Source organism: Acartia tonsa, chromosome 8 (genome assembly GCF_053477335.1).
Source record: "Acartia tonsa isolate MP-2025a chromosome 8, ASM5347733v1, whole genome shotgun sequence".
NCBI classification, from domain to species: domain Eukaryota; kingdom Metazoa; phylum Arthropoda; class Copepoda; order Calanoida; family Acartiidae; genus Acartia; species Acartia tonsa.
This window is the reverse complement of record NC_137267.1, coordinates 729,167-748,456: the sequence shown is the minus strand read 5'-3', so window position 1 is coordinate 748,456 and position 19,290 is coordinate 729,167. Positions and strand designations below refer to the sequence as shown.

Sequence of the window (19,290 nt, the reverse complement as noted above, 5' to 3'; positions counted from 1 at the left end):
CTGATTTTTTCAAGTTCAAGACTATTTATCAATTCTATACTTTGGAAAATGGAAAAAATAATTTCATGGAATAAAAAGTTGCTTGGTTGAAAGTAATAAAAACAAGGATGACAACATCCATAAAAGCGAAGCACTGAAACGGTAGGACAAACGGACATTGTATAGTATCTGAACTGAATAATCAGAATTTAAAAGTCGAAGCAAAATTGTAAGTAAATTTGTTGAAAAACTGCTTGAAGCAGGATAATGTTTATGGACATACTTACATTTTTGGACTTGATTAAAGAGTTGCTTCGCTTATAATATTGTTCTTTGTTGTCCCAGGAATCAATATACCAAAAATCAGATCAAACGGATAATTAGAACACTTGAAAATTTGTTGTTAAAAAAGTAGAAAAATCAACATGTTTAAAATGGACGTACGGACATTCTGGTAATGATTATAGAGTTGCTACGCTTTCTAAATCGTACTCAACTACTACAGGAATCATCATGCAAAGTTTGAAATCGATAGGACAATTTTAACATGCCTAAATTAACGAATAAAAGCTATCTATCTCGGACGGACGGACGTACGGACGGACGGACTGACGTACGGACGGACGGACGGACCGACCCTAATTGTAGAAAAGCTTCGCTTTTAAAAAAGTAGAGATGGAGGGATAAAATAGATGGACTAATATGTAGATAGATAGATAAATAGAATAAAATCTCAGAGCCTAATTCAGGATTAACAGACAAATATACATAAACAAGGATGACAACATCCATAAAAGCGAAGCACTGAAACTGTAGGACAAACGGACATTTACACTTGTATAGTGTTTGAACTGAATAATCAGAATATAAAAGTATAAGATTCGAAGCAAAATTGTAAGTAAATTTGTTGAAAAACTGCTTTATACAGGATAATGTTTATGGACATACTTACATCTTTAGGACTTGATTATAGAGTTGCTTCGCTTAAAATATTGTTCTTTGTTGTCCCAGGAATCAACATACCAAAAATCAGATCAAACGGATAATTAGATCACATAAAAATTTGTTGTTAAAAAAGTAGAAAAATCAACATGTTTAAAATGGACGTACGGACATTCTGGTAATGATTATAGAGTTGCTACGCTTTCTAAATCGTACCTAACTACTACAGTAATCACCATGCAAAGTTTGAAATCGATAGGACAATTCTAACATGCCTAAATTAACGAATAAAAGCTAACTATCTCGGACGGACGTACGGACGGACGTACGGACGGACCGACCCTAATTATAGAAAAGCTTCGCTTTTAAAAAGTAGAATTAGAGAGATAAAATAGATGGACTAATATGTAGATAGATAGATAAATAGAATAAAATCTCAGAGCCTAATTCAGGATTAACAGACAAATATACATAAAAAAAAGACAATCAAACAGACTGCCAGACAAACTTGTGTTACAAACCTGAGTGAATTTGCATCTCTGACATGTGGTGCACTACTGCCCCTACTCCTCATATACTCCTCCACGGGGTGGGTCACCCCGCTGGGGTTCAGCACACTGCTGTGGGCTCGCTGCACCCGCCGCGTATGGAAAAAGGTGTCCCACAGGGCGCAGTCGTTCTCAAGGAAATCTAAATAAATTTAAAGATTAGTTGTAATTTTAATAAAAAAAGATAGACAGATAGATTGATGTATTGATAGATTGTTAGATTGATTTAAAGATAGATTGCTATATTCATAGATTGGTAGATTGATAGATTAATAAATTGATATTTTTAAAGTTTTTAAGAATATTTTTTCTATACGTAATATTTTTTTAAAAATATTGATTGATATATAGATATTTAGATAGATTGATAGATACAAAATAGTTACCTAAGTCAGGAAAGTTATTCGAAGTGGTCCGTTTATCCCTCCCTCCTCCTCCCAGGGCAAGGGCTCCGCCCCCTGTGGGCGCTGTGAAGGGGCGTGTCAGCTGGGCCCCGCCCCCACCTTGCATTGACTGGTTCTGTGACGAGGTTGAGGGGGTGGGGGACTGCAGGGAGTTGCCCGCTGAGGGGGTGGTGCTCATAGAGGTCACACTGCGTTGTCGGGGAGTTGGAACTGGTCTGAAAAATAGAGTTTGAGGTTAGTTATCTATTATGGTACATCTTATATTCTTAACATTTCTTTTAAAAGTCTGACTATCTATTCAGGGAGGGAGGGAACAATGAGCTGTTTATTCACTAGTCCCTTCAGTTTTGTAAAAACGTTTTCTTATTTGTTGGATTAACATTTAACAACTTTGGGGACTTTTGATTGTTTGATTCATTAAGTTGGGTGTCCAAACATTTCAACTATCAATAATAATCTACAGAAGGGGTAATTTTGTGTAACCTCATTGGGAATGTACATCAATTCATTGGCCATTATCTTATCCCTTTAGATCCCTGATTTATACCTGACTGTGTTATCATCAGAAGATGAGGCGCTACGCTCAATATTCTCGTCAATGCTGGTCAGACGGGATTTCCTAAAGTAAACACGGCTTTTAGTAAATCAATCTATATTCCGGCTTTTAGTAAATCTATCTTAGATAGCCAAACAAAGCTGTACGTGTGCTTTCATCTATAAACATAAAATTCCTTCATGAAAAAATGGGAAATATAATTTTGCTATTATTACTAACAAAAACTTTGAAAATCGGACCTCAAACACCAAAGATATGTAAAAAATCAGTTTAAAAGTTAAAAGCGGCTTAAAGGCAGTCGGACAGCCACAAAATAAACTTTTACCTGTAAGATATCAGAATAAAAATAGAATTATAAAAGACTCCAAGCTTTGATGAATTTTAACCAAAAAATATTATAAATTTCATTATTCATTACCTTAGAAATTCATTTATGGCATCTTTTTCTTTGGCGCCAAGATTAGTTCCTGGGTTGGCCGTAAGGGGACTCTTTATGGCTCCTGAAACAGAAGATAGTTTAGTAAGGATTTTAGTTCATAGACGGCTCTTTCTTATTTACATTCTTACTCTTATTTTTAAATTTTAAGGAATAAGACAAGATACTAGAAATTGATAACGTACCCTTAATCATATTCAACAAAATAACCCCACCTGTAGATTCATATTATTGATTGAAAAAGAGGACACTTCTGGTTTGAAACCAACCAAGTTTTTGAATAAATAGTTATTTCTCGCATCGTATTATAAACAGCTTTCCGCGGATATAGAGTGTACAATTATAAGATTAAAACCAGTTTTTTAGCCCGTGCCTTCGGCACCTCGGGGCTAAAAAACTGGTTTTTATATTCGTAGAAACTAGAAAGCAGAATATAATTCGATACTAGACATAGTTTTTTCTTATGGATGAGAACCGGTTCCTATCCACCGGATTCAAATGAATACGAGAAATACCTTTATAATGTATTTCATTTTTTCTCTGAAAAGTGTTGCTAAAGAAAATATAAAAAGAAATTAAAAATAAAAAGAACAAATTTTCTTTCTTTTTATTGGATTTGCTAAATTGAGTCAATAAGATATTTTGACAATAAAAAGACTTATAAATTCTATGGTTTAAATCATCTTACGGAATTGAAACTAGCCTTTGATAACAAGATAATTTATAAAGGACAAAATAAGTTAAGACTTGACAGAGGAGATTAGAGAGAGAAAAAAGAGAGATAAAGCAAGAAGGAGAGAGAGAGAGATAAAAAGGATAAGAAAAGGGTGTGAGAGAGAGAAAGAAAGAAAGAGAAGAGAATAAGAGAGAGAGAGTGAAAAAGAGACAGAAATAAAGAAGGATAAGAATGAGCGAGAGAGATAGAGAAAAAAATATGAAAGAGAGAGAGCGCACGAGTGAAGGAGGAAGAGAGAAAGAAAGAAGGATAAGATATATAGAGAGAGAAAGAGAGTTAGAGAGAGAGAGAGAGAGAGAGAGAGAGAGAGAGAGAGAAAGAGAGAGAGAGAGAGAGAGAGAGAGAGAGAAAGAGAGAGAGAGAGAGAGAAAGAGAGAAAGAGGGAGAGAGAGAGAGAGAGAGAGAAAGAGAAAGAGGGAGAGAGAGAGATGAAGCAGATGTGTATGACTTAATTAGATAATAAAATCTCTGTTCAATGTTTAGTTTAGACATTCAGTACAAATATATATACATATCTTTACCAACTATCTATTTTTCGATATATTCATCTATCTATCTATCTATCCATCCATCCATACAGCTATCTATATCTATCTATCTATCTATGTACCTTGTTGTTTATTTGGGTCTTGTTTTTCAAACTGATATCCCACTCCATTCCAACCATATATCTATCTATCTTTCCAGTTACCTATCTGTCCATCCATTCATCCATACATTTATCTATCTATCTATCTAAGTAAAGGGTGTTAAAATAAAAACCAATCGCTTAACTTTTTTCAATATAAACCTTACAGTTTTGGTCCAAAACTAATAAAAAAGAATACAATTCATGCCCAAGCAATGACAATGAGAAAATGATATTGAATTTTGAATCTTCTCACCCTTCCAGAGCCCTAGAGCTTAAGACATAGCCTTTGCAGAGAAATTTGCCCTACGCCGAAAGTGCATATTTTATTATAAATTAGTCTTTTTAAAAACCAATCGCTCACAATTTGAACCACCATAAGTACTTAAAATCTTGTAGATAGACCCCATAATGTTTGGAGTTTTTGATGGGGCATGTAAAGACCTTTATTTAGACACCTTAACAAGGTTTCTAACACAATTTTAGCTAATTTGGCATAAAAAAGAAAGACCTGGCAATCATCAAGAACTAGGAATGGACAAAGCCGTCATGCCTCAAAGTTGGATGGGAATGTTTTTTTTATGTCAAATTTGCATAGATTGAGTTAGAAACCTTGTTAAGGTGTCTAAAGAAAGGTCTTTTCATGCCCCATCAAAAACTCTAAACATTATGAGGTCAATCTCCAAGATTAGAAGTACTAATGGTGGTTCAAATTGTGAGCGATCGGTTATTTTTTTAACACCCTTTACCTTGTTGTTTATTTGGATCTTGTTTTTCAAACTGATATCTCTCTCCATTCCAATATCTATCTATCTATCTTTCCAGTTACCTATCTGTCCATCCATACAGATATCTATCTATCTATCTAAGTACCTTGTTGTTTATTTGGGTCTTGTTTTTCAAACTGATATCCCTCACCATTCCAACTATTCCTAAAAAATAACATTATGCAATGATTTATAGAAATAGGACAATGGCCGATAAATTCCCAATGATAAAATATATATAATTATCCCTTATATTGATTAAAATCATTGGTTGAATCGTCTGGACACTCAACTTAATAAACCAACAAATCTAAATTTAATAAAAGTCCTCAAGGTTGTTAAGACGACGAATAAGAAAACGTTATTAAACTTTGGGAACTAGTACAATAAACAGCATAATGTCCCCTCCCTCCCTGATAAACATGTGTTATTTTTTAGAAAAATAATATTTTTCATACATATTTTTAGTTACTTTATAATTCACTTTGTCTGTCTGTCAATCATTCAGTAATGCTATGGATTAAATGGGGTATTCCTGTCCAGTTTTTTGTTTAGGAATGAATATTTCTTACCCGAGGGAATAAATGATGGACCGATAGGTCATCATTTATTCACGAGGGTAAGAAATATTCATTCCTGAACAAAAAACTGGACAGGAATATCATTCTCATTTAAACAAAAAACTCATTTTTATATGCTAAAATGTGGTTTAATTTTGGTTTTTAATTTTCATTTATTTCCCGGCTATGATCATTTTTATCCCTGATATCAAGTTTCTTTTAATAATTAATAAAAATTCAAAAATCTTCCAAAAAAATTTTAAAATCTTCTAAAAATATCTACCTCGGGGATATAAATGGTTACCTCCGGGAAATAAATGAATATTTACATCCACTATTTAAGGGGTTGTTTATATGGGAATGAGATTTTCTTGGCTGCTATTTAAGATCGAACAACTATCTTGATCCGTCGGTCTGTCGGTCATGCATCTGTACGCTATACAGTAGTCAAGGTGACTGTAAGTGAGACTCGCTCCGGTACCTCGACTTTGGCGCACTACCAGCGGCTATACATACATCTATTTTTTATACAGGTTTCGTGATTTTCTAATATTTTTTTATGACCACTGAACATCTACTTTTAACATCACTTTGCCCGTTGTCCATCCATGCTTTTTTATGCTTCGCTACTTATGGATGTTGGCATCCTTGTTTAGTAATTATGACCACGAGTAACGTTAATTTCTCAGGGATAAGTCAATGAACCTTAAATTGAATGCATCCTCAATGATGATAAATAATTACCCCTTCAGTTGATACAATTATTGGATAAAAAGTTTGGAAACTACTAGTCTTAAACCAACCAATCAAAAGTCAATAAAAAAGTACCCATATTATTTAAGCCAGCAACGTGGCTATAATACTTTGGGTACCAATTATCTTACCTTTGAGCCCTGCCCTTCATGTACAGATTGATCAGCTTCGCCTCCTCTTTAGCCGCAGATTCCTGTGCACGCGAATATTTAAAATATACATTTGTAGCTGGCTAAAGTAACGACCACCCCCCATCCAACACTTTTACCCTATAGCCTCCCTTTCTACTGGATAAACGAACTGGCCAATAAGTGATGTCCATGTTAGCAACTTAAATTGACGATAATTGTTCCCCTGTCATAATATACACGTATATTCTAAATCCATTGTTATAAAATTAATAATAATAATGATGACCCAATCATACTTATTTTTAATGATTGCCAAATTTAAAGAGAGTTTTTTGATAATAAACTAGAATATTCTATTTTAGCAGGTTTTAAGCTAATTATGTACTTTCTATCAAAAAATTACACTATAGTAAATTGAATGGATTTAGAATATGCGGACAGAGTACATGAAAATCTAGTGTAGCATCCAAGTAATTATATATCTATTTCACATGTTGGCGTTAAGAATTATGTCTCGTAGATAATATGTAAACCGTAGACCCTTATATTTAATGACATGCAGTCGACATTACTTATATGTTAATACAATATTTCAGGTTTAACTGAGGAAGCAGCTTATAGTGCCTAATAAAAAATGACGTCATACAACACAAATGACCAATGAAAGGCCAGTATACATTTTAACATTAGTCAATTAAAACCAAATAAAAAATGACGTCATTCAATTTATTTTACCATTGATCAATTATAATGTATACTGGCCTATCATTGGTCATTTGTATTGTATGACGTCATTTTTTATTAGGCACTAAAAGCTGCTACCTAACTGAGGTGCAATCGTATTTTTAAAATCCGTTCCTTTGACTGTTCAAGAGTGAATTTTTCTTGGCTGCCGCCGATAGCTGTTCCAGTGCCCCAGGCAGTCAGCTTGGTCAGGGCTGGCTGCTGCTTGCTGATGTTAGGCATACTCCTGCAAAATAGATAGATAGATGAATGTGCTAGTGGTCCATACGGTCAGCTGGGTCAGAGCCGGATGCTGTTTGCTTATATTAAGCATACTCCTGCAAAATATGATCAATTTAATTTTGATATAGATAACCATTACAGCATGTTATTATAAAAATATTTCGATAATTACTAACCCAATTGAGTTCTCAATATTAGGAAAGCTTCATACAGACCTTGTGCTGGTTTTAGGCTACGTTATTTTTAACTTTAAATCTTCGGGTTGTTTAGTGTTTTTTCCTGCCCATCCCTACAGCATCGAATACAGAGCTCCTTTATGCTAGGGGCACATAATACTAGTTTTACATTAGTAAACTTTCCAAATGTACAAAGCTGACAAGCAGACAAAGTGTCTTATTTAGAATATTTGCTCCAGAAAATTTATAAAATTCTATAGAAAGATGAATGGCTACAACTAGAGAATTTCTATAGGTATTCCTACAAAAAAGAAGTACTATCATATTTACAAAAAAAGCTATATGCAATATTCAATGGGATTAATACCAAAGTAATCGTGAGCATTTTTAAATCAATCAACAAAGCCTGATATTTTAATTAAACTTAGATATTTAGCCAGTAATAAAAGACTTATTTTCGCATTTGACGATATTGTAGGAACATCTTATTTTTGCAGGTGTGCCTTGAATTCCGAAAAATTACTTGTATAAAAAGGATCTCTGTCTGTGTGTATGTGTACCGAAGGATGTCCCTAAACACTGAACCGGTGTTGTTCTACTTTACAGTGTAGCTTCCAAGGAAGGTTTATAACTATTTTGGGGTTGGTTACCACCACCGCGACAAGAGAAATCACCCCTAGAAAAAAATTACCTTACCCCCCCCCCCCGAAATTTTTTTAAAAACCTTTTTCTCTTTTTCTTTTACAAGTATAAAAAATTGGGCAGTCAAATACAACCCCCCCCCCCCCCACAACCTCAAGTGCTCCTAGAGGCTTCTAGGGGGGGCGTAGCCGCTGTAACTATTTGAAAGACACAATACAAAAAATATATAATAAGAGTAAGGTTCATGATGTGTTAGTTTGTGCTGAGTAATAGTTTGTGAATAGTTATTTCTCGCATCGTATTATAAACAGCTTTCCGCGGATATAGAATTACAATTTTAGCACCTCTGGGCTAAAAAAACTGGTTTTAATCTTATAGATTGTACATTTTTATATTCGTAGAAAACTGGATATAATACGATGCTAGACATAGTTTTTTCGTATTCATGAGAACCGGTTCCTATCCACCGGATTCGAATGAATACGAGAAAAAGATTTTCTGCGCTAGTGATGTTTCACTTATTTTGGCATGTACCCAATATTTGGTTTTCAAAGCAGTGAAAAACAGGGAGGGAGGGAACATTGGACTGAAATTATATTGGTATCTAAAGGTTCATAACCACGTTATCTTTTTTTGTTGCCTCGCAAACTTTAAGTTCTTTTATTAAAATTTGATTGGATGTTCCAAACGAGTGGTATCCAAACTTCTCAGCCAATAATTATCATCTATAGAATATGTAATTTTGTTTATCATTATTGGGAATGTATACCAATTTATCATCCATTGTCTTATCCCTTTAAATCCCTGGTATAAAAGAGATAGAAGGATATAAAAGAGAAAGTACAAGTATAATAAAAAATTAATTGGTTGAACATGACAATTAAAGAGTTAAGTAAACTTTTTGGTTAAGAGAGATACAATAAATAAATCCTTAAGAAAGAAAATGGTTCTTATACTTTCTGTAATATGAAACCTATAATGGTAATAGTATATCTACAATTAGAAATATTAAAATTTAACCCTAAAGGAAAGTTTTTAGTAATTGAGCTTTACTTTTAGGTTTTAAGATATTAATGAAACCACTGTATAATACTTTATGGATTATTTCTTTGAAAAAATGTCTATCTACACAAAATTGCAAATTTGTAAGATATATAACTTTGCCCTAGATAACATAGAATACATTTTCATTCTTTTTTTTACATGAATTTTAATTTAATCAAAAATACAAACATAAACAAAATAAATAGGACAAACGAAGATTTAGGGATCTTAATCTTTCTATTATATAGGGATCTTAAGGGATAAGACAATGGATGATAAATTGATATACATCCCCAATGATGATATAAGTATTACCTTTTCTGTAGATTTAAAAGTATTGGTTTAGAGGTTTCGACACTACTGTGTTTTAAACCAACCAAACGGAATTCAGTAAAATCACCAAAAGATTGTTAGCATTCGAATAAGATAACATGAATATAAAACTTTGGGTACCGGTGTAATTTTCAGCCCAATAACCCCTCATTTTCCAATAACATATAAATTCCATTGCTTACTTTGATTTTCATTATTCTCCTCAAGAGCATTGTTATTCTGTTCTGTCTCCTCAGTGAATGCCTGGTTCTTCATGGTCAAGTACCCAAAGTTTTTAAGCAAACGAATAAGATAATAACGTGGTTATAAAACTTTGGGTACCAGAATATAGAAATGACAGTACTTACTTTGATTTCTTATTATTCTCCTCAAGAGCATTATTATTCTGTTCTTCTTCAGTGAATGCCTGATCCTTCATGGCCAAGTACCCAAAGTTTTTAAGCAAACGAATAAGATAACGTGGTTATAAAACTTTGGGTACCCGAAAATATAAAAATGGTACTCACTTTGATTTCTTATTATTCTCTTCCAGAGCATTATTATTCTGTTCTGTCTCCTCAGTGAATGCCTGATCCTTCATGGTCAAGTACCCAAAGTTTTTAAGCAAACGTGGTTATAAAACTTTGGGTACCCGAAAATATAAATATGGTACTTACTTTGACTTCTTATTATTCTCCTCAAGAGCATTATTGTTCTGTTCTGTCTCCTCAGTGAATGCCTGATCCTTCATGGTCAAGCCACGCTCACCTCCTTCCCTCAAAAACATTCTAGAAGGACATTTGTTTACTTTATTATTTTCCCGCCAAAAATTTCGTCAGTGGAGTTGCTTAGGTATCTTTAAGATGAATTCTAATTTTAAAAAGTGCTAAAAAATATGAAAGTTAGACATATACTAAAATTGTTCAACCTATATAATATAAATTTATTGGGTTTGGGGTTTGTTTAGTTCTATTTTCTTCGCCCCTTTCTTTTGATGGATAGCTTACACCACATCAGTACATTTATAAAACTTCCCTGAAAAGTAAAACTAATACTGAGATCTTTAGTTCCAGACAAAAAAAGCCTTGCTACTTTACATTATACTAGCGGCTTATAATAAATATTTTGATCTAATGCAACTATTTTTATTGATATTATTTCTATCAATTCAACATTTTAGCAAATCTTATAAATGAATGGCGGATGAAATAGCATGGGTTAATGAAAACTTTAAAAAAGGCGGGAAAATAATGCAGCAATCAAATTCCTGGCGTCTTCTGCGTCCTTGAAGTACATGCGAGGCGCATCAACGCCCCCTGCCAGCAAGGCATGGTCGGGCCCGAGGCCCAAGCCGCCGCCGCCGAAATCGTCGTCCCGGAAGGAAAGCAGCCGTCCGCGGTCCAGGGAGGTGCGGTGCCGCTGAACATTGGACCAGGTGGTCAGCCGACTCTCTTCTGAAATAAAAGAAATTTGTTAATATTTTTAATACGTCTAGTATAAAACAGTGTATCTAGGATTCGAACCCAACACCCACCAATTTACATAAGTTATAAGTAACCAAGCAATAACCAGCTAAAAAATCAAATTAAGTTTTTTAAAGTTTTAAATCAGTCAATCCTTACATTAAAGTAACAGGATGTCACGTCTTTCTGTCTTTTTATCTGTACCGAAGAGTCTCGCTAACCGCTGAATCTATATGGTTCTCCTTTACAATGTAGCTTCTCATAGGACCTGGAAAGGTTTTATCTATTTTGGGGGAGGGTTTTACCACCATCCTAAAATTTAACCTCAAGTAGCCGCTAGTAAACTAACAATATGACAACATCCATAAAAGCGAAGCACTGAAACGGTAGGACAAACGGACATTAACACTTGAATAGTATCAGAACTGAATAATCATAACATAAATTCATAAGGGTCAAAGGAAAATTGTATGTAAATTTGTTAAAAAACTGCTTGATTCAGGATAATGCTTATGGACATACTAACATTTTTAGGACTTAATTATAGAGTTGCTTATTATTACATTATACTTTGTTGTCCCAGGAATCAATATACCAAAATCAGATCAATCAGATGATTAGTTCACATAAAAATTTGTTGTTAAAAAAAGTAAAAAATCAACATGTTTAAAATGGACGTACGGACATTTTAGTAATGATAATAGAGTTGCTACGCTTTCTAAATCGTACCTAACTACTAAAGGAATCACCATGCAAAATTTTAAATCGATAGGACAATTCTAACATGCCTAAATTAATGAAAAAAGCTATCCGTTACGGACGTACGGACGGACCGACCCTAATTATAGAAAAGCTTCGCTTTTAAAAAGCTACAGTCCTACATATGTCCCGACTCCTCTAGTTAAACTTCCAGCGCAATAAATTAACGATTTCCCCTTCCCCCTTTCACCACCTTTACTCCATCCCCTCCCCTCCTACTGAATGAACGAACTGACTAGTTAACGATCCGTGTTAGCCAGCTAAATTGACGAGAATTTTCTCCCCTGTCAAAGTATCCACGTATATTCGACATCCATAGTAGCTATAGAGTAGCTGCAATCCTAAAAAGATGTAAAGAAAAAAACTTGTTTCGTGCCTTGAGAATAATTTTTGACTGGTTATATATTTGACCCACATAACCCTATTCTTCACACAAAGGATATATTACACGTGGATAAATTTACATGCGAAAATTTTGTCGTGAATTTAGATTTCTACAATGGTCCTCATTATTGGTCAATTCGTTCCTCCAGTAGAAGGGAGGGGAATTTGGCAAAGGGGGGTAGATGGGGGTTTGTCGTTATTTTAGACAGCTGCAAGCATCACTTTATCAGAGTACATGACAATCTGGTGCAACATCCAAGTAATAATATATCTATTCAACACACACACAAACAGGAACAAAGGAACAGGAACAGCTCACAGGAACAGCTCACGAGAGATAAATTTAGAGAGAGAGGGACATTGGGCTGTTTATTACACTAGTCCCCTAAGCTTTATAATAACGTTTTCTTATTTGTTGGCTTAACAACTTTGGGGACTTTTAATGAATTTTGATTGTTTGGTTCATTAATTTGAGTGACATAACGTTTCATCAACTAATTGTAATCTACAGAAGGTCTAATTTTGTATATCATCATTGGGGATGTACATCGCTTAATTTGCCTTTGTCTTATCCCTTTAGATCCCTGCCTATTCCTTATTCCCTGACAAAAACCACAACAAAAGATTCAAAACTCAATATCAAAAGAGGAGCCCTGACAAACATACTTTTGAGAAGAAAAAAAGGGAATAGTCCCTTTTGTAGCAAAGCCCCTTAAGGGGCGATTCGTCGTATTATTCAAATGGCTTTAGGTTATATTGGGTTAGGTGATTGCCCCACAGGGTTAGACAATTGGCCCCGCAGGGTTAGAGCCCCTCACAGGGGCTAGAAATAGGAGAAAAGCTGCTGTGTAAAAAACAAAGAATCGCCCCTTAAGGAGCGTTGCCTCGAAAATAAGTCCTTACTTAGCGAGTTAACCGTTGCACCTTTTAATGATTAAAGTATTCAAAAAATGTATGTTTCTTGTCGAAAAAATAAATATTTTAAAGAAGGTGTATCAACTTTTTTTTTATAGCTAGCCGGTTCTTTTAGTAAGTAGTAGATGTAAAATTTTTCATAGAATTCAGATATGCAATCGGTTTTATTGTAGACCTCTTATTTTTTAAGTAATTTAAGTTTTAAAAAAAAATTAAGTCGATTTTAAGGTACTAAAATGCAACAAAAAGAAAAAAGAAAAAGGCCATTATGAACAAAAATAGTAAGATCTTTAATTTGACACCTTACTTTTTCAATTCTGTCAGGTAATTATTGAAAAAATCGATTTTTTTAAACCCATGAGAATAAAAACTTTGAACTTAATTTTATTATTTCACAGGTAAAAAAATATGGGTTCATATATACCTTTAGAATCAGAAAAATATTACGAATTCATTGTAAGCAAAATTGAAAAAAAAAGTTTACAATGTAGTATATAAACTACAATAAAAGGAATTATATGAAAATATCATATTATATTGTACAGGCAACGTCTTAATTCTTGAATTGAGTATAAAAATGAGAAGGGGGTAAAGAGGGGGTAAAAAAGGGAAGACAATAGTGTTGCCTGAACAAAAAATATAATTGGTCATTTGTTTATTTTTTTATTTTTTTCAATTTTGCTTACAATGGATTCGTAATATTTTTCTGATTCTAAAGGTATATATGAACCCATGTTTTTTATGTCTGTTTGAGAAAATATTTAGGTCTAAAGTTTTTATTAAAACAAGGTTAAAAAAATAGATTTTTTCAATAATTACTCAACAGAATTTTAAAAGTAAAGTGTCAAATTAAAGATCTTACTATTTTTGTTCTTACTGGCCATTTTCTTCTTTTATTTTGTTGCGTTTTAGTACCTTAAAACCGACTTAATCATTTTTTTAAAAAACTTAAATTACTTAAAAAATAATAGGTCTACAAAAAAACGATTGCATATCTGAATTCTATGAAAAATTTTACATCTACTACTTACTAAAAGAACCGGCTAGCTATAAAAAAAAGTTGATACACCTTCTTTTATGTTTAATAGTTAAAAATCAGGGATCTCAAGGGATAAGACAATGGGCGATAAATTCATCAAATTCCCAATAATAATAAACAAAATCACCCATTCTGTAGATTAAAATTATTAGTTGAAAAGAAGAGACATCAGTAGTTTTGAACCGATCAATCAAAATTTAAGAAGATATCCCAAAGTTAACGAAGTTATAAAAAAATTTACAGCCCGTTGTCCCCTTCCTCTCTGGTAAAAAAATATTTATAAATTTGTTTTAGGTATTAAGTTATGGCCCTAATGCTGAAAGGTGTCAAAAGGCGCCTTCATTTTATCAATCTCTTTTCCTCTTAGCATAAAACAACCAGGGATCTAAAGGGATAAGACAATGGCCGATTAATTTATATATATCCTCAATGATGATACACAAAATTATTACTTCCGTAGATTACAATTAGTGGTTAAAACTTATTGAACCGACCAATTAAAATTCAATAAACGTCCCCAAAATTGTTGAGCCAACAAATTAGATAACGTTATTACTAGACTTTGGGGACTATTGTAATAAACAGCTTTTTCCCCTTCACCCTCCCCCCCCCCCCTGTAAAGCAATAGAAAAAGAAAAGTAGCGCAGTGATAACAGAAATATTCTATCTTAGTTGCCTTCCTCAAATTTGTCTAAAATCTGCCTTTGAAGTTATTAATCTTGGAGGCAATAAGGTACTACAAATAAATACAGTGGCGTGCAAAGGGTTTTGCAAATCACAACCCTTGGCTGTGTCAAGGAAGGTGTTGAGCGGTGTAAGGAGATGGACACCCCAAAATTGTACAAGTTGGAAGATACTACTCCTTTGACGACACGCTTCTGATCAAATATAACTGCCATATACCCCTCCCTCCTCTATATAAATATTGGTATATACACATTTATTAAGCTAGCTTGACATAAAAACCCATTAATATGCATTGAATGGGCTAATATTAACAAAAACACATACAAGAAACATATAGCAAAGAAAGATACATAAAAGTATGTATCATTTTTAAAAGCGAAGCCTTTTTATAATTAGGGTAACTGTCCGTAACTGTTAGCCCTTTTCTTTAATTAGTTATAATTGTCCTATCGATTTCAAATTTTGCATGATAATTCTTATAACAGTTAAGCGTAGCAACTCTATATTCGTTACCAGAAAGACCGTATGTCCATTTAAAACATGCTGATTTTAAACTTTTTCGACAACAACTTTTGTAAGATATAATAATCCTATTGATCTGAGTTTTGGAGTACTAATTCCTATTACAACAAGGCACAATATTAAAAGCGAAGCATCTTTATAATCAAGTTCAAAAAATGTAACTTAAACAGTATTCTGTATTTAAGACGTTTTGCAACAATTTACATACATTTTTTGCCAAAACTTATAATTTATATTTTGCTTACTCAATTCGGACACTCTACAAGAGTTAGTCTACCCGTTTCAGAGCTTCGCTTTTATGGACGTTGTCATCTTTGTTTTGCTATGCTTTACTGTAAACTCAATTTTATCAAAAGAAAAAATTAATATTTAGCAAGAAAGAAGGAGTAATTTATAAAAATTTGACAAAATACATTAATCAACTTTTCAAGAAAGAAAATACGCTAATTTTTCATCAAACATTTTTACGTAGTTTATAAAGTTAATAATAATTCTTAAATAAACGATAAACTTTTATAGAAATTTAAAATTATACAAAGTAGTAAGCATTTTTTTCTGTAACGAAGGATCTCGCTAACTGCTTAACCAATATGATTCTCCTTTAATAATACCCCCTCCTAAATGATTGGGGGTGCCTACGGCACCCCCAGGGTAGGGGTAAAATGAAAAAAAATTTGGGGGTGCCTACGGCACCCCCAAAATCGTTTGGGGGGTAATCGCCCCATTACCCCCCACCCTTGGACGTCTATGGAGTCCACTAAACCCTTAACACCCTAAGTAACCCTAGAGGCTTCTAGGGGCGTAGCCGCTAGTTTATAATAATTGCGTAAATTTGCGTAAAGAAGCACAACTACCTAGCAATTTATTGCGTCTAGTATACATAGTTGTTCGCGTAATGTAATTTTGACATTCAAATATCACAAGGGTTTAACATTTCCGCAAAGTCTTACTTTCTACTATAACTTAAACATGAAAATAGAAAGATTAAAATGCATAATATCCCCACGGGTCCTAAGTAAAGCTTACCTAAAGTACAGAACCCAATTGGTTCAGCGGTTATTAGCAAAAAAAACTTACTTATTTATATAATAGAGTGTACTCTTACTTTCAAAAGTCAATATACAGTTCTTACTCTTTTCATTGATTAAAACTTTTTTTACTTCCTTATTTTATATGTGAATGTAATGGATGAATTGTAGAATATACATGAATATCATGACAGGAGAAATTTTTTTTGTCAATTTAGCTTGCTAACATTGACTTCTTTTATGGGAATTTGGGGGGGGGGGTCGTTATTTTAGCCCATCTTCAAGTTTACTTTATTAGAGTATATGATAAGCTGATGTAAGATCTAAGTAATAATAAATCCATTAACACTTTGCTTATAAATATTTACGATTATGACATTGTGCGGAATTGATAAAACACCAATATCATAACTAGCATTTTAAATTGACACTGGGGGCTAACTCTAAAAGCAAAGTTTTCTCTAAATGTGAAACATTGATTTATATTTCCATAATTATGCCTTTGGAAACATTTAAGGACAATGAGAGTCGTAGATTAAGGTAACAATTATTTTTTAATACATCACTAACAGTAAACAGGGTGGGAGGGAGGGGACAGTCGACAGTAAATTTTAATTGTACCAAAACTTTGTATAAAAACTTTATATTCATAATCATTGGGGATGTATATTAAATTAATTCATCGTCCATTATCGTGTAACCCTTGAAAAATGTTTAAGAATACTCCCCCCAAATTTTAGAATGTCATGCGTCTATGCAACAGTCGTCATTTGTTTTTCAAATATTATATAATAGTTGCTCATCATCATAAATCATTAGTAAACTTAATTTTTTTGATAATTTTGAAATACAAATCCTTTTATTGACAATTCTTGTTTTAATTTGATTATGTAAAGTAGTAAGGTTTTTTGTGTTTAGCTTAAGATTTGGATAACTACAGAAATTGATTAATATACGGATTCTTAGGGATTCTTCACATAGGCACTTGGATGGTTTTAGGCTACTTTATTTTATATTTATGTCTTGAGATGGTTCTTGGCTCTCTGCTGCCCTTCTCTGCCCCTTTGAATACAGATACCCTGATGCTAGGGGCACAGCCTCTAGTTCTTTATAATGTAATTGTAGATGCTCATTGGTCATTGGAATCGCCACAGTATAGAAATTAGGCGAGTATTATATTGTATAGCAGCAAAAAAAAGATATTTTTTTTTAAAAATTTAAAAATAAAGAGGGAAAGGAAGGGAAGTTAACACTGCTCAACAAGGTACTATATGTAAAGGCACATAATTGTTTGGGCTGCTATTTAAGATACACGTCTAAATTTAATTACAAGCCCCCCCCCCCCCCCGCCACAAAAAAAATAACAGCACAACAAAAATGTTTCTTACATTAAAAATAATAAAGAAGCTACACTACTAAGTACTAAAAAGTGACTTTAGACACAAATAAAACATATTTTGTAAAATATGCAAATATAACTTTTTTTTGCATAAATTTAACGACAAAAACCAAAGATGTTCTTTTTGCAATAACTGTATTCTTAGTCAGAGATATAGGAATTGGGCTCTTATTTACTATAGTCCCCAAAGTTTTATAATAACGTTTTCTCATTCGTTTGATTAATAACGTTGGGTACTTTAGTGAAGTTTGATATGCTGGTTCATTAAGTTAAGTGTGTTTGAACGTTTCAACCACTAATTTTAATCTACAGAAGAGGTAATTATGTGTATCATCATTTGGGAATGTACATTATTTATCGTTCGTTGTCTTATCCCTAAAGATCCCTGAATTTAAACTGACTTGTAATTTTTTTGCACAATTTTTTATTGGTATCATCCTTTCTTTTAGATAACTGGTCCAAACCCACATAATTTAATAAAACATTTGAAATATACATCGATTGGTTGGTTCGTTCATCTGTTATTTAATTATATTATGTCTTTCTTTGTACATTAAGATCTCACTAACTACTAAACCTATCAAGTTCTACATTTTACATAGGCCTGGAGATGGTTTCAGTCCATTTCATCTTTTTAGTATTGAAAACAGTAATTTTTTTTAATTTACAAAATTTCTTCTTAAAACCTTATTTTTTGTAAATAAATTGATAAATTATAGGAATTAGATTCATGGGGAAACATCCTTTTTAGTTGGGCAGTAGAAACCATAAGGATAAGTTAGAGAGATAATATGTAAGTATGTCCAGCTATCAATCTGTAGTAGAAATATATCACTTCTAAGGAAGCTTTACATCGGTTCATTAAGGGGAGTAACGTCAACCAGGGATCTAAACGGATAAGACAATAACAATTGGTATACGTCTCCAATGATGATACACAAAAATTCCCCTACTGTAGATTACAATTAGTGGTTGAAACGTTTGAACCCTCAACTTAATGAATAAACCAATCAAATTCAATAAAAGTCCACAAAGTTCTTACACCAACAAATAAGATAACGTGTGTTTAAAACTATATGGACAAGTATAATAAACAGCCCAATGTCACGTCCCTCCTTGAGGTCAATCTATATTAAAAAAAGTAACCTTTTTAAAAAATTCTTTTATATTAAGATTATACTAAAATGTAGAGGTATGCTAATCTTAGCTTCAAAGGGGTGAAAAAACGACCGTCATTTAAGATTAGATTATATTAGACTCTAGAAAAATAGCTAAAAACCTTTCTTGGACCTATGCTTCACTGTAAAGAAGACCCATATTTGTTCAGCGGTGAGCAAGATCTTTCGCTAAAGACAAAAATATCTCAATACTTTACAGGTTAAGGATATAGTTTTAAAGTCCCCACTTTTTTTTTAAGAACACACCACAGCGTTACGACCGGACTTATGAACGGACGGAAGGCCAGACAGGCAAAGTGAATCATAGAGTAGCTTCGCTCCTAAAAAAAAGATAGT

General features: G+C 33.1%; 1 protein-coding gene across 4 annotated transcripts in view; it reads right to left on the bottom strand.

Annotated features, from left to right (window-relative positions):
* The window catches only part of LOC145325754 (uncharacterized), a 183,972-nt gene that overhangs the window by 51,024 nt on the left and 113,658 nt on the right, over positions 1–19,290 (bottom strand). For 2 of the 4 annotated variants that reach the window (XM_080168696.1, XM_080168693.1), the window contains exons 7-15: positions 10,850–11,034; positions 10,258–10,370; positions 7,301–7,410; positions 6,441–6,504; positions 5,103–5,161; positions 2,848–2,929; positions 2,421–2,492; positions 1,856–2,088; positions 1,443–1,611 (exon numbers count right to left, since the gene is read on the bottom strand). In XM_080168696.1, coding sequence (XP_080024822.1) covers positions 1,443–1,611; positions 1,856–2,088; positions 2,421–2,492; positions 2,848–2,929; positions 5,103–5,161; positions 6,441–6,504; positions 7,301–7,410; positions 10,258–10,370; positions 10,850–11,034 — 1,087 coding nt within the window. Of the gene's footprint in view, positions 1–1,442; positions 1,612–1,855; positions 2,089–2,420; positions 2,493–2,847; positions 2,930–5,102; positions 5,162–6,440; positions 6,505–7,300; positions 7,411–9,948; positions 10,008–10,107; positions 10,183–10,257; positions 10,371–10,849; positions 11,035–19,290 lie in introns of those variants that run through there. The other 2 variants (XM_080168695.1, XM_080168697.1) reach the window with 2 other exon arrangements.